At 40.7% G+C, this 10,537-nt stretch overlaps 1 protein-coding gene across 1 annotated transcript in view; it reads left to right on the top strand.

The window, feature by feature from the left end:
• The window catches only part of MYOF (myoferlin), a 165,673-nt gene that overhangs the window by 9,254 nt on the left and 145,882 nt on the right, over positions 1 to 10,537 (top strand). Inside the window, exons 2-3 of the mRNA XM_019639002.1 lie at positions 6,580 to 6,635; positions 8,706 to 8,797. Coding sequence (XP_019494547.1) covers positions 6,580 to 6,635; positions 8,706 to 8,797 — 148 coding nt within the window. The remainder of the gene's footprint in view (positions 1 to 6,579; positions 6,636 to 8,705; positions 8,798 to 10,537) is intronic.

Raw genomic sequence — 10,537 nt, 5'->3', positions numbered from 1 at the left:
ATATATATATATTATATGTGTGTGTGTGTATATATATATATATATATATATATATATATATATATATATATATATATATGAGAGTGAGAGAGAGAGAGAGAGAGATTGATTTTAAGGAATTGGTTCATGCGATTGTAGGGGGCTGACAAGTCTGAAATTTGTGGGGCAGGCCAGCACTCTGGAAATTCAAGCAAATTTAATGCTGCAGTCCTGAGTCTGAAATCTATAGGGCAGGTCAGCAGGTTGGAAACTCTGGCAGGATTTCTGTGTTATAGTCTTAAGGCAAAAATCCTTCTCCAGGAAACCTCAGATTTTGCTTGTAAGGCCTTCAACTGATTGGATGAGGCCCACTCACATTATGGAGAGTAATCTGCTTTACTTCAACAATTGATTGTAAATGTTAATCACATCTATAAAATGCCTTCACAGTAACATCTAGACTAGTGTTTGACCAAACAACTGGCATCATAGCTTAGGCAAGTTGACACATAAAATTAACCATCACACTGGTCTTCTCAGCAATCCAGTCTTAGGAGTCATGGTGTCTTTCAAGCCTTTTCAATATACGAGTCCAACAAAGAGCCCGGTAGGTGAACAGCAAAGGAAATGGTTCCGTGCAAGAGGGTGTGTGGTGGCTTGGCAAAGAGTGCTTGTTCAGTTCTCAGGGAAATGTTATTCAGAAGTTGGCATGCGAGTTAATTACTGCAATGGTGACCTTCAAAGAACTGAGAGAGAAGCAGGCATAACTAATCGGAAAACAGGAAATGTCCTGAAGAATGCCTTGAGTCTGGTCTATTCTCTGTGTATTCTGCATTTGAATCAGTTGTTATGGACAGGGTTGAAAGTATTTAATGGCTTTCCATAGGAAGGAACAGTCATCTTAATAAAATTAGAGTGGGAAGGAGAGGAGGTGGTAATGTGGAGAAGGAGAGTTTCCTGTAATTTAATCTGATGTTTAGTGCCTGCAACTTTTGACCTTTTTTAAAAAAGAGGTGGAATTGAATAATTGAATAATATAAACATGTGATTCTGTGGTTGCTGATAAGAAAGGAATTTATCTTCTTTTTTTTTTTTTTTTTAGGAATTTATGTACTTTTTCTTGGCTGACATGTTTATGTGCGAGAATAGGCTTTCAACAAAATGTAATGTCTGAGTATTTTGATAAAAATCAGAGCCTCTTTCTTGGAAGGGATTCTTCAGATGGGAGAGCTGGGTTTCTCCAGGATAAGAGCTAATGCCAGTGACTTAATCAACCTCTATTATCTAGAAAGATAAGAGGTACAGTAGTTAAATGCATGGGGTTTAGAATCAGACTAGTCCTGAGTTAGAGCGTTTCTTCTGTTAAAAAAAAAATTAACTGAGTAAATTTGAAGACTTAATTGACTTTATTAAGCAATTCATGAATCAAGCAGCATCCCATCTAGTAATGAGAAGGGTGTTCTGAGGCATTGTACAAAATGGAAGGTTTTTATAGGAAGAAAGGTGGGTCAAGGGAGCTATTAACAAAAGAAAAGAAAGGATCATTTTGGGGCCCAGACATCTTTTCTTTAGGAATAGATAATTGGAAGGGTTTTTATCATGAAGATTGCCTTTTTCCTAGGAAGGGGGCGGGGTTGGGAGGGTGGAGAGGGCCCACGTGACAGATTACCTTACTAGTTAGTGACCAGAAAATTCCAAACTGAGTGGTTAAGATTATGTTTTGAGAGAGATTGAACTGCAATTAGAACAGGTAGTAAATATAGGTTTGGTGTTGAAGGCCTTTAGCAGGAATGACGTCATTTTGGGCCTGGGGTTTTCTCTTTAAATCTTACTAACTCTGTGACATTGGAAAATTTACCGAACCATTCCGGGCTCACTTTACGCATCTGCAAACTGGGGACAATAACAGTGCTTACCTCTTGGGCTTGTTAGGAAGTTTAAATGAAATGATGTAGTGAAGGATTTAGTGCATGCCTGGCTGGGGGTGAGCGCCCCCTAGAGGGTATTGTCATTAGCATCAACATTGTGTGCAAGTGCCAGGAGTGACAGGAAGTTCCACATGAATAGTCCCACTGATACGTGGTCAACCTGCATCTGCTAGGACTCAGCTGGGCTCCTTTGTTCTAGACACACAACTGAATCATGTGTTGAGGAACATATATTGGAAGAGTTGTTGGGCAACTTGGTTTTTCTCATTGGATTGTGAACTTGAAGTTCTAAAGTCCAGTTTTCAACTTCTTCCTAAGTGGCTTGTATCAACCAAATGAAGCTTAGCCTGGCATTCATGGCTTCACAGTGTGACCATAACTTTCCCACACAGCCTGGTTGCCTTTAGTCCCTTCCACATCCCTTGGTTCCAGCCAGTTGAGCTGTGCAGTGTCCCCAGACATGACCTGACTTGTTCTCTCCTCCTCCATGGCTGACCCACCCACCCCTTTGCTCCCACCTGGAGTAGCCTTTTCTTCCCAGCTCCACATTTTGATCCATCCTTGTCCTTGGATCCTTTGATCTCCAGTTCAGCCTCTGCTTCCTCAGAGGCCTTACCTGATGCCCACAGTGTGAAGTCACTTCCCCTTCTTCTGAACTTGTATTTTCATCTGTTACTCCCCTGACAGCAACTGAAGCCCTGTTTTTATATTAGTCACCTGGACACATCTACCGCTCCACTGAACCATGTGAGGGCACAAACCATGTTTTGAGTATCTTTATATCTCCCACAGTGTCCAACTCAGTGCCTGGCAACTGATATTTCGAAGGTATTTGTTGGGTGGAAGAATGAGGATGTTGATTAGGTTTATGGAAGAACTCTCTTATTCCCTTTAATCATCCTTTTACAGGAGGAATTTCCAACATGAGAATGAAGCTGGCAAGAGCATGGTGGGGGCTTTTTGCTACTTGGTGAAAACATACATAAAGATTTGTTTGCTTCCTGCATTGTATAGCCCATATACTCCATTTGTGGAACATTTTAAGACCTGGGATTATCTTACAGTCTTCTGTTTCCCCAGTTACTAGCACACACTAGGTGTTTAATAAATGTTTGAAAATGAACGAATAAGCAAGTGATCTTTCTCACCCTCTTCCACTGCTGACTCTGGAATAATTCCATCCCTAGTGGGGGTGGGAAGGTAAGTACTACTAGCCTTGGCATCAAGATAGCCTTGTAGGCTTTCTTCTCCTACTCTGATTTGCAGGTCAGTCACTAGGTTTAGGATTCAGTTCAAGTGAGCAAGTACTGGCTTTTTCCACCACTTCTCTGGTGCCCTAGTCCCTGCCTTAGCTCCCTGCCTGGAATCGGGGAGTTGAAGACTAAAATTTTGTTTCAATTCCATTCTTCAGTGACCCAAGTCCTCCCCTAAGCCCCTGTGCCTAATTTCTGAAAATTATTTGCTGCCTTCTTGCTTTACTTACTTGCTGGGACCTCTTGCAATTGCCCATCTTTTCTTTTAAAGGCCTGCCACAGTCTCAGGATCCAGGTTCACTCCCTCCTGACTCAATTCTCCACCCACCCAGCCCTGGTTATAGCAGCAAGGCTGGTGGTGAGCTGGAGGAATATTAATGGTACAATTTCATGCCTGTCAGAGGCAGAGATTCCTAACCTTTGTCAAGGTTACTAACTCATTTGATAATATGATGAGAGTAATAAACCCTCTCCTCCAAAAACCTCATAGATGTAATATTTTTTGTGTTGGAGCAAATAGTCTTAGAGAGTCTCAGGATGCCCTGAAACCTCACCTTGGACTTTCCTGTGGCCATTGCCCACGGTGCCAAGCCCATCACACATATTATACCTATGCATTTTCTTTATCCAGTGTTTCTGGCAGCTTCCAATGAGGCACTGTGGTGTGGAGGCAAACACATACTCAGTTTTGGGGCCAAGGAGATGTAAGTTCGGATTCTGGCTCTGTTTCCTTATTAACTATGTGACCTTAGACAAGTTAACCAGATTCTCTCAATTCCTTGTCTGTAAAATGTGGATGAGAATGTTTACCTAACAGGGTTGTCGTCAAGATTTGGAGACACTGCAGTAGAATGCACAGCCTGGTACCTGTAGATGGCTATTTATAGGGAGCTGTACAATTGTGGATAGAAGCCATTTATTCAGTACTGTCAGTTTATAAACCCTCTGTATGACTCCTCTTTCTCTCAAGGACACTTTCTTGTGTTGTAACCAGAGAGGAAGATTGAGAGATCTCTGTCAGAGGAGAGGAGGAGTGAATGGGCTCAATCCGGAAGCGCGAGAGGGGAAATCAGGGCAGCTTCTAGGTGACATTAGAATCTGACCAGTGAGGGGCTGTGTGAGCCACATAAAAAAGCCACAGAGCTAACTAGCATAGCTCATCTAGGCGCCGATGAGGAGGGTCATGCTGCAGCTTGAAAGGGAAGCCAGTGGGGCTATGGGAGCCCACTCAAGTGGAAAAGTTAATGCTTAGCAGAGTGAGGGGGATGACGCATGGTTTTGCTATGCTGAGGTCTTGGAAGAATGAAGTAGTTAGTCCCACTGCTGGCCGTGTGTGGAGAGCCTTAGCAATGTGACATTCAGCTGAACAAAACACACCAGCTCCTTCCTACCTCCCACAGCAGGAGAGGGGAAGACAAGGAATGGTTCCAATCCCAGCCCTTGCCGCGTACTAACTGGGTGACTTTGAATATGTTACTCAAGCTCTCAGTTTCCTTAGCTGTGAAAGGGGGATGAAAAGAATTATACATACCTCCTAGGATTTTTAGGGAGATTAGATGATGTGAGAAACAGAAAACATACATGTTGTTCTCCCTGACCCAACACCATTCTTGGCACAGAGCTCCTAAAACCCTTATAAATTCCTAAATGCTAAGAGCACGAGGGCCATCTTTTGTTCTAATGAGGTGACTCTGGGTGGGCTCCTGGATGGGGGCTGGTCCCCAGAAAGACCAAGCTGTAATTAGAAACTTGGAATTTTCAGCCCCACCCCCCATTTCTCTAGATTGGAGAGAGGGGCTGGAAATGGAGTTAATAATTGATCATACCTACATGATAAAACCTGCATAAAAACTCCAAAAGTATGAGTTAAGAGAGCTTTTGGGTGGAGGAACACATCCATGTACCAGGAGGGTGAGGCACCCCAACTCCACGGGGACAGAAGCTCCTATGCTCATGTAGCCTTTCTGGCTGTCATCTGTATCCTTTATCATAGCCTTTAATAAACTGCTAAGCGTAAGTAAGCGTTTCCTTGAGTTCTGTGAGCCACTCTAGCAAATTAACTGAACCCGACAGGGGCTCACAGGAACCTCAGATTTATAACTGGTCTCTCAAGAGCACTGGTGAGAACCTGATCTTGCTTATACTGGTGTCTGAAGTGAGATTGGTGTGTGTGGGGAAGGCGGGGGGAGGGCAGTCTTGTGGGACTGACCCCTTAACCTGTGAGATTTCATGGTGTCTCCAGGTAAATAGTGTCAGAATTAAGTTAAATTATAGAACACCCATCTGGTATTGCAGAAAATTGCTTGGTGGGGAACCCCCTCCCCAAAACTTTTTGTGTCAGAGGTGTTGTGAGTGTTCTGTGTGATAGTAATGGAGACACACAGGAGAAAACATTTTCTTTTCTTTTTATTCCCCTGAAAACAGATGAGCTGATGCTTACAAAATACTGTGTACTCTATCACTAACTTTTATTTTGGTGAGGATTTGGAGACCTAGGGACCTAACAGAAGCCCCTGCTCTTTGGACTTGACTCAAAGGAAACTTAAACACCAGCAGGATTAACTTTTTAAAAAAAATTCCTAAGTATTTATTTCCACAAATTTTTATCCAGAGCTGAATATTAGTGACTTAGTACAAGCATTTTTCTCTATATAAAGGTTTAGTTTACATATTTGTTCAAAATGGAAAAATATTTTTATCAGTATTTCTTCTACAATGTTAGATTTACTCATCTAGGTGGGTGTACTATCTAGTCTCCGACACACAGGAAAAAGACCTTGTATCTTCAGAAAAGGTGGGCTAGGAGGAAAGGAAACCCTCAATTCCCTGTGGGTTCTAGAAAGCGTGTATATACAAATAAATTACCTTCTGCTGAGGCCTGGGGGAGGGAGTCCAGCTCAATCTTAAGCTGTGATGTGGTCTTATCACACGCAGAGGCGGCATGGGCTTCAGAGCTGAAACACCAGGTTTTATCAGGACCCCGCCACCGCATCTGAGCTCAGACACATTTCTTAACTCCTTTGAGCCTCAGTGTCCTCATCTATGAAATGGGGACACCTGCGTGTCAAAGGTTAACTTCGTTGGCTTCTTTCTGCAACAAGCTAGAGATGCAGAGGCCCTGGGTAACCTTGGTCTGCAGGAGTTGGTGAGGGAGAAGCAGAGCGTCATGGCATTTCCATGATTCTGAGTTCCCCATCCCTTCACTCCTTTAGACCCGGTGATGGTAAAAAACATTTGAGGCCAAAAAATGCTGTTCAGTTTGGAAAATGGGATTCAGGTAGCCTCCATCCTATGGGAATGGGAAAATGCAGGCACATCGTTGGCCCTCAGGGAAATTCTCTTCGAATGAACAAATGAATGGTACATGTTCTATAAATATTTCTAATTGATTGCTCTTCTCCCTTAATTTTTATTTGCAGATGAGAAAAAGAAAACAAAGAGAGTTGATAATGAACTCAACCCTGTCTGGGATGAGGTAACTTCATTGTTTTTTTCAACTTGGTTTCAATGGATAAGCTAGGTTATCTTATCTTTGGTCAGAGGCTAACTCTTCCTTTTGGGAGGAGAACCTATGTATTTTACCCCCACCCCCTCTGTCTCCCCTTGTGGCCATGGAGACAGCAGAGCAGCTCAAGGAGACACAACACAGCAACATCTCCTGTACAGTAGAGGTGTGGTAAGTGGAGCCTGGACAGGAGTGAGGAGGGTTGGGTTCTAGCCAGGAACAGCCTTGAGCTTGCTGTGTGACCTTGGTCTGGTTATATTGCATGTGTGGGCACATCTTGTAGAGCAAGGAGTGGAATTAGATCATTTCTAGAGTCCCAGAGGAAAAGCTCAATAACTAAAGACATACTTTCATGTAACTAATTATGAGTGTATCACATGATATTTTGTGTGTCTGGCTGTGTCAAGACATTTACTGTTTTTAGGTTGATAAAATAATACATATTTAACATAGAAATATCAAAAACTTCAGATCAGCATAAAAATTACTTTTGGTTCTACCATCCAGAAGCAACTACTGTTAATATCTGGGATGTATCAATAAATGCTTATTAAGTAAATATATTTAAGAAAATATGATGTCTTAAAATTAGCATATTAGTATCATATAGCAAGTACGGTTTTCTTTCTATTTTTTTACTATTATATCCTTAGTATATACCCATATCATTCTATTCAAAATCATTTTAAATGACCGTGTAATATTGTATTGAAGGGATATAGTTCATTTACCTCCCTCCCCCCCAGTGTTTAATATTTATAGATATGTGAAAATTTAAATTCTTTCCACTGAGTAGGATTTTCCTATGCTGACTAATTTTTGAAAACTTGATCATCGGCCCCATTGTTTTTTCCAAAAGCTGGTCACGCCTCCCTGGATAAGTGCAGTGATAAATGTCTTTGATATTTTCACTAAATCTGGAGGCGGTGAAGACTTCCCCTCCCAATAGTTTCAATATCTCTATGAGATAAAGACTGTACCTTCTCATTGAATGAGGTGAGGATAAAAATCTTCTTAATGCCTTTCTGAAAAGCCATCACATAGAGCTCCAAGAATAAAACAAATAGAAGTACATATATGTGTGCATTTAGTGCTTTAGGTTTTGAGTAATCCTAGCATGCCACTTTATATTTGAGGTCAATCCACGTGGCCGATGGCAGACAGGTGGTATGATCACGTGAGCAGGCGTGTCCTCCTCAGGGTATTATCCATCTCACCCCATTTTGTTTCCAACACATTTTTTCCTTCATACTGCCAATGTATTTACCATGTAAACTTTCCAGTTACAGTTTTATAACTGAAACTTAAACCAAATGAAATGCCAACCCCAAACCCATTGGAATTACTGGGTGTGTTCTAATATGAGTTATGAGACATATTCTCCTTCCACTCCAAACCTATTACAAGGAGAATGAAATCATCAGCAGACACTGTTTTAATTCATTTATTACATAATCAATCACAGGCATCAGTGGTGCTCTGTTGATTTTTTTGTTTGTTATTAGACAGCAATTTGTTGCATTAAGATGAAAGCCTCATCTGACTACAGCCCTGACATCAGTGGGACTTCAAATAAGGGCCTAATACATTATACAAAATGTTTTCTTAGGTTATTCATCTCTTTGATGATAATGTTTAGGGGGAGCAAGTAATTTAAACATAACCATTGAAGAAATCATTTTCATGCATACATTTTATTTTATTCTTGAAACAGCTATGGTAAGCATTCAGTCAGCTCTCTGGCTGTGAGATACGGATTTGGTGACTTGTTCAAAGCCACAGAGCCTAGCAAATGGGAAGCCAGGAGTTGCTTCCTGGTCCTCTGGGGCCAAGTCTAGTTTGTTTTCCCACAACCCTCAGCAGCATCCAGATTTAGAACTGAATTTAGAATTTAGTCACTTCCACCTAACCATAGAATTGAATAATTCAAACGATTGTCATTGGTGAAGATAATGGCCCAACATTTAGTGTTGGTCCATCTTATTATATCCCCTGATCCTTTTAACAGCCTTTTTGTTTCCATAACTTTTCTGTGGACAGATTTTGGAATTTGACTTGAGGGGTATACCACTGGACTCTTCATCTTCCCTCAGAATTGTTGTGAAAGATTTTGAGACAGTTGGACAAAATAAGTAAGTTGATTTCAAATGTTTTTCTCATTTTACATATGATCTTACTATTGTATTTTGTTGAAGGAAAACATCTTTAATAACATTTTATAATACTTCCAATATAAATGTGTTTTAATTCCATGTCCCCCCTCGCCTTCTGAGTCAATATCCGACATGATTAATCAAAGACAGTGCTTTTCCCCAAACTTCTGTATTCCTAAGAGGCTGTAAACACTAAGCCACCATTAGTCTATCCAATTTGGCACATAGGGTGAACCTGTTTAAACTTCTGAAACTTCTCAGTTAATTGCATAATTAAATGACTATTTTCTACCTATGGTAGTTTATCTGAACTGCAGCTATATTGGACACAGCAAAATCATTTCTTCTTTCGCGCATTTGTGACCCATACATAACTCATTCAAGTTCTAGACCCACTTCCAGTTTAATGTCTTCTTATTGGCCTTTTGAACCCAACAGACCTATACCAGATTCCTTGTCTTACTAACTCTATCAGTTTCCAACAGGGAAGGGTTATGATGGTACCCATGGTGGTAGCAAGGGTTGTCCCCTGAGTAACGCTGGGGGACTTGCCAAACAGGTCTCCATGGGTCAAGAATGACCTTAGTAAGTTCACCCCAGTGCTTGATCTGAACTTGGGCATTATAAACTCAGAATCCAGTTTTAGGTTACCAATTCAAACTAACCTAGCTCGCAAGTAACCAATGCTTAAAAACAGTTTATTTATTTTTCAATTGAAATAAATGCCTGGGGGGAGGTCATTCCTATTCTCCGATAAATAAATTTTTCCTTCATGTTATACCACATGGGTAGCCAAACTACCATATCGTTGACTGTATGATGTCATTGACCATAAGATGTACTATTAAATTAATAATAGGATTTTGGGGGAAAGCCTGACATTAATGCCCATATCAATTGTAAGAAGCATCCCAATTATTAATAATGTCAGTATATTTAAAAATGTATGTGTTAACATCAGGCACATATAATGAGGAGGCTGTAAAGAGAGCAATAAATTAGAATGAATTACTTGAGGTAGGGTGACGATATGCCCAGATTTATTTGGGACAGTCCTGGTTTATTGTCCCAGCACAATGATTAATTAATAACACCCCTTTTGGGTATTATTAAAGTGGCTTGGTTTGACCAGTAAATTCGGTGATCACCCTAGTCTCTAGGATTTTCTGCTTAATAGTGTCAGACTAAGAGAACCTGGACAGATGTCTACTCCCTTGGCAGTGCTTTGATAGATACTGCCCATGGTCCCCTTTGATGAGATCCTTTTTTCTGTACTCCATTGCTTACCAATACCCCTTGTGACTGGTGCATTTTTTTCTAAGCTATATAAATAAATACATTCCAGCAGGTTCTGGTCCCACTCTCTTAGACTGAAACCATTCTAGGTTTTTAAGGTTATGCTGCATATTTGAGCTTTGAACCAATTATATGATTATCTATCCCCCACCCCAACTTCTAAAGGACAGCTTTATTTCTTATATTTCCAAGTTGTGGGGAAGTGGTGGTCAAGACTTACTGTAGCCCCCTATATGTGACTAATAATAGTCTCTTCTCTTCTTTGCTTCATTCTCTTCTTTTCTCTCTTCTTTCTGTAAATCATATCACTGTTTATACTCTAGACCAACCCTCTTCAACAGAAATACAGTGCAGGCTGCATATGTAATTTAAATTTTTCTGGTAGCCACATTAAAAAAAGAAAAAAAAAGTGAAATTAATTTT

This window comes from Hipposideros armiger, unplaced genomic scaffold (genome assembly GCF_001890085.2).
Source record: "Hipposideros armiger isolate ML-2016 unplaced genomic scaffold, ASM189008v1 scaffold_42, whole genome shotgun sequence".
NCBI lineage: Eukaryota > Metazoa > Chordata > Mammalia > Chiroptera > Hipposideridae > Hipposideros > Hipposideros armiger.
This window is presented reverse-complemented; position numbering and strand designations above follow the sequence as displayed.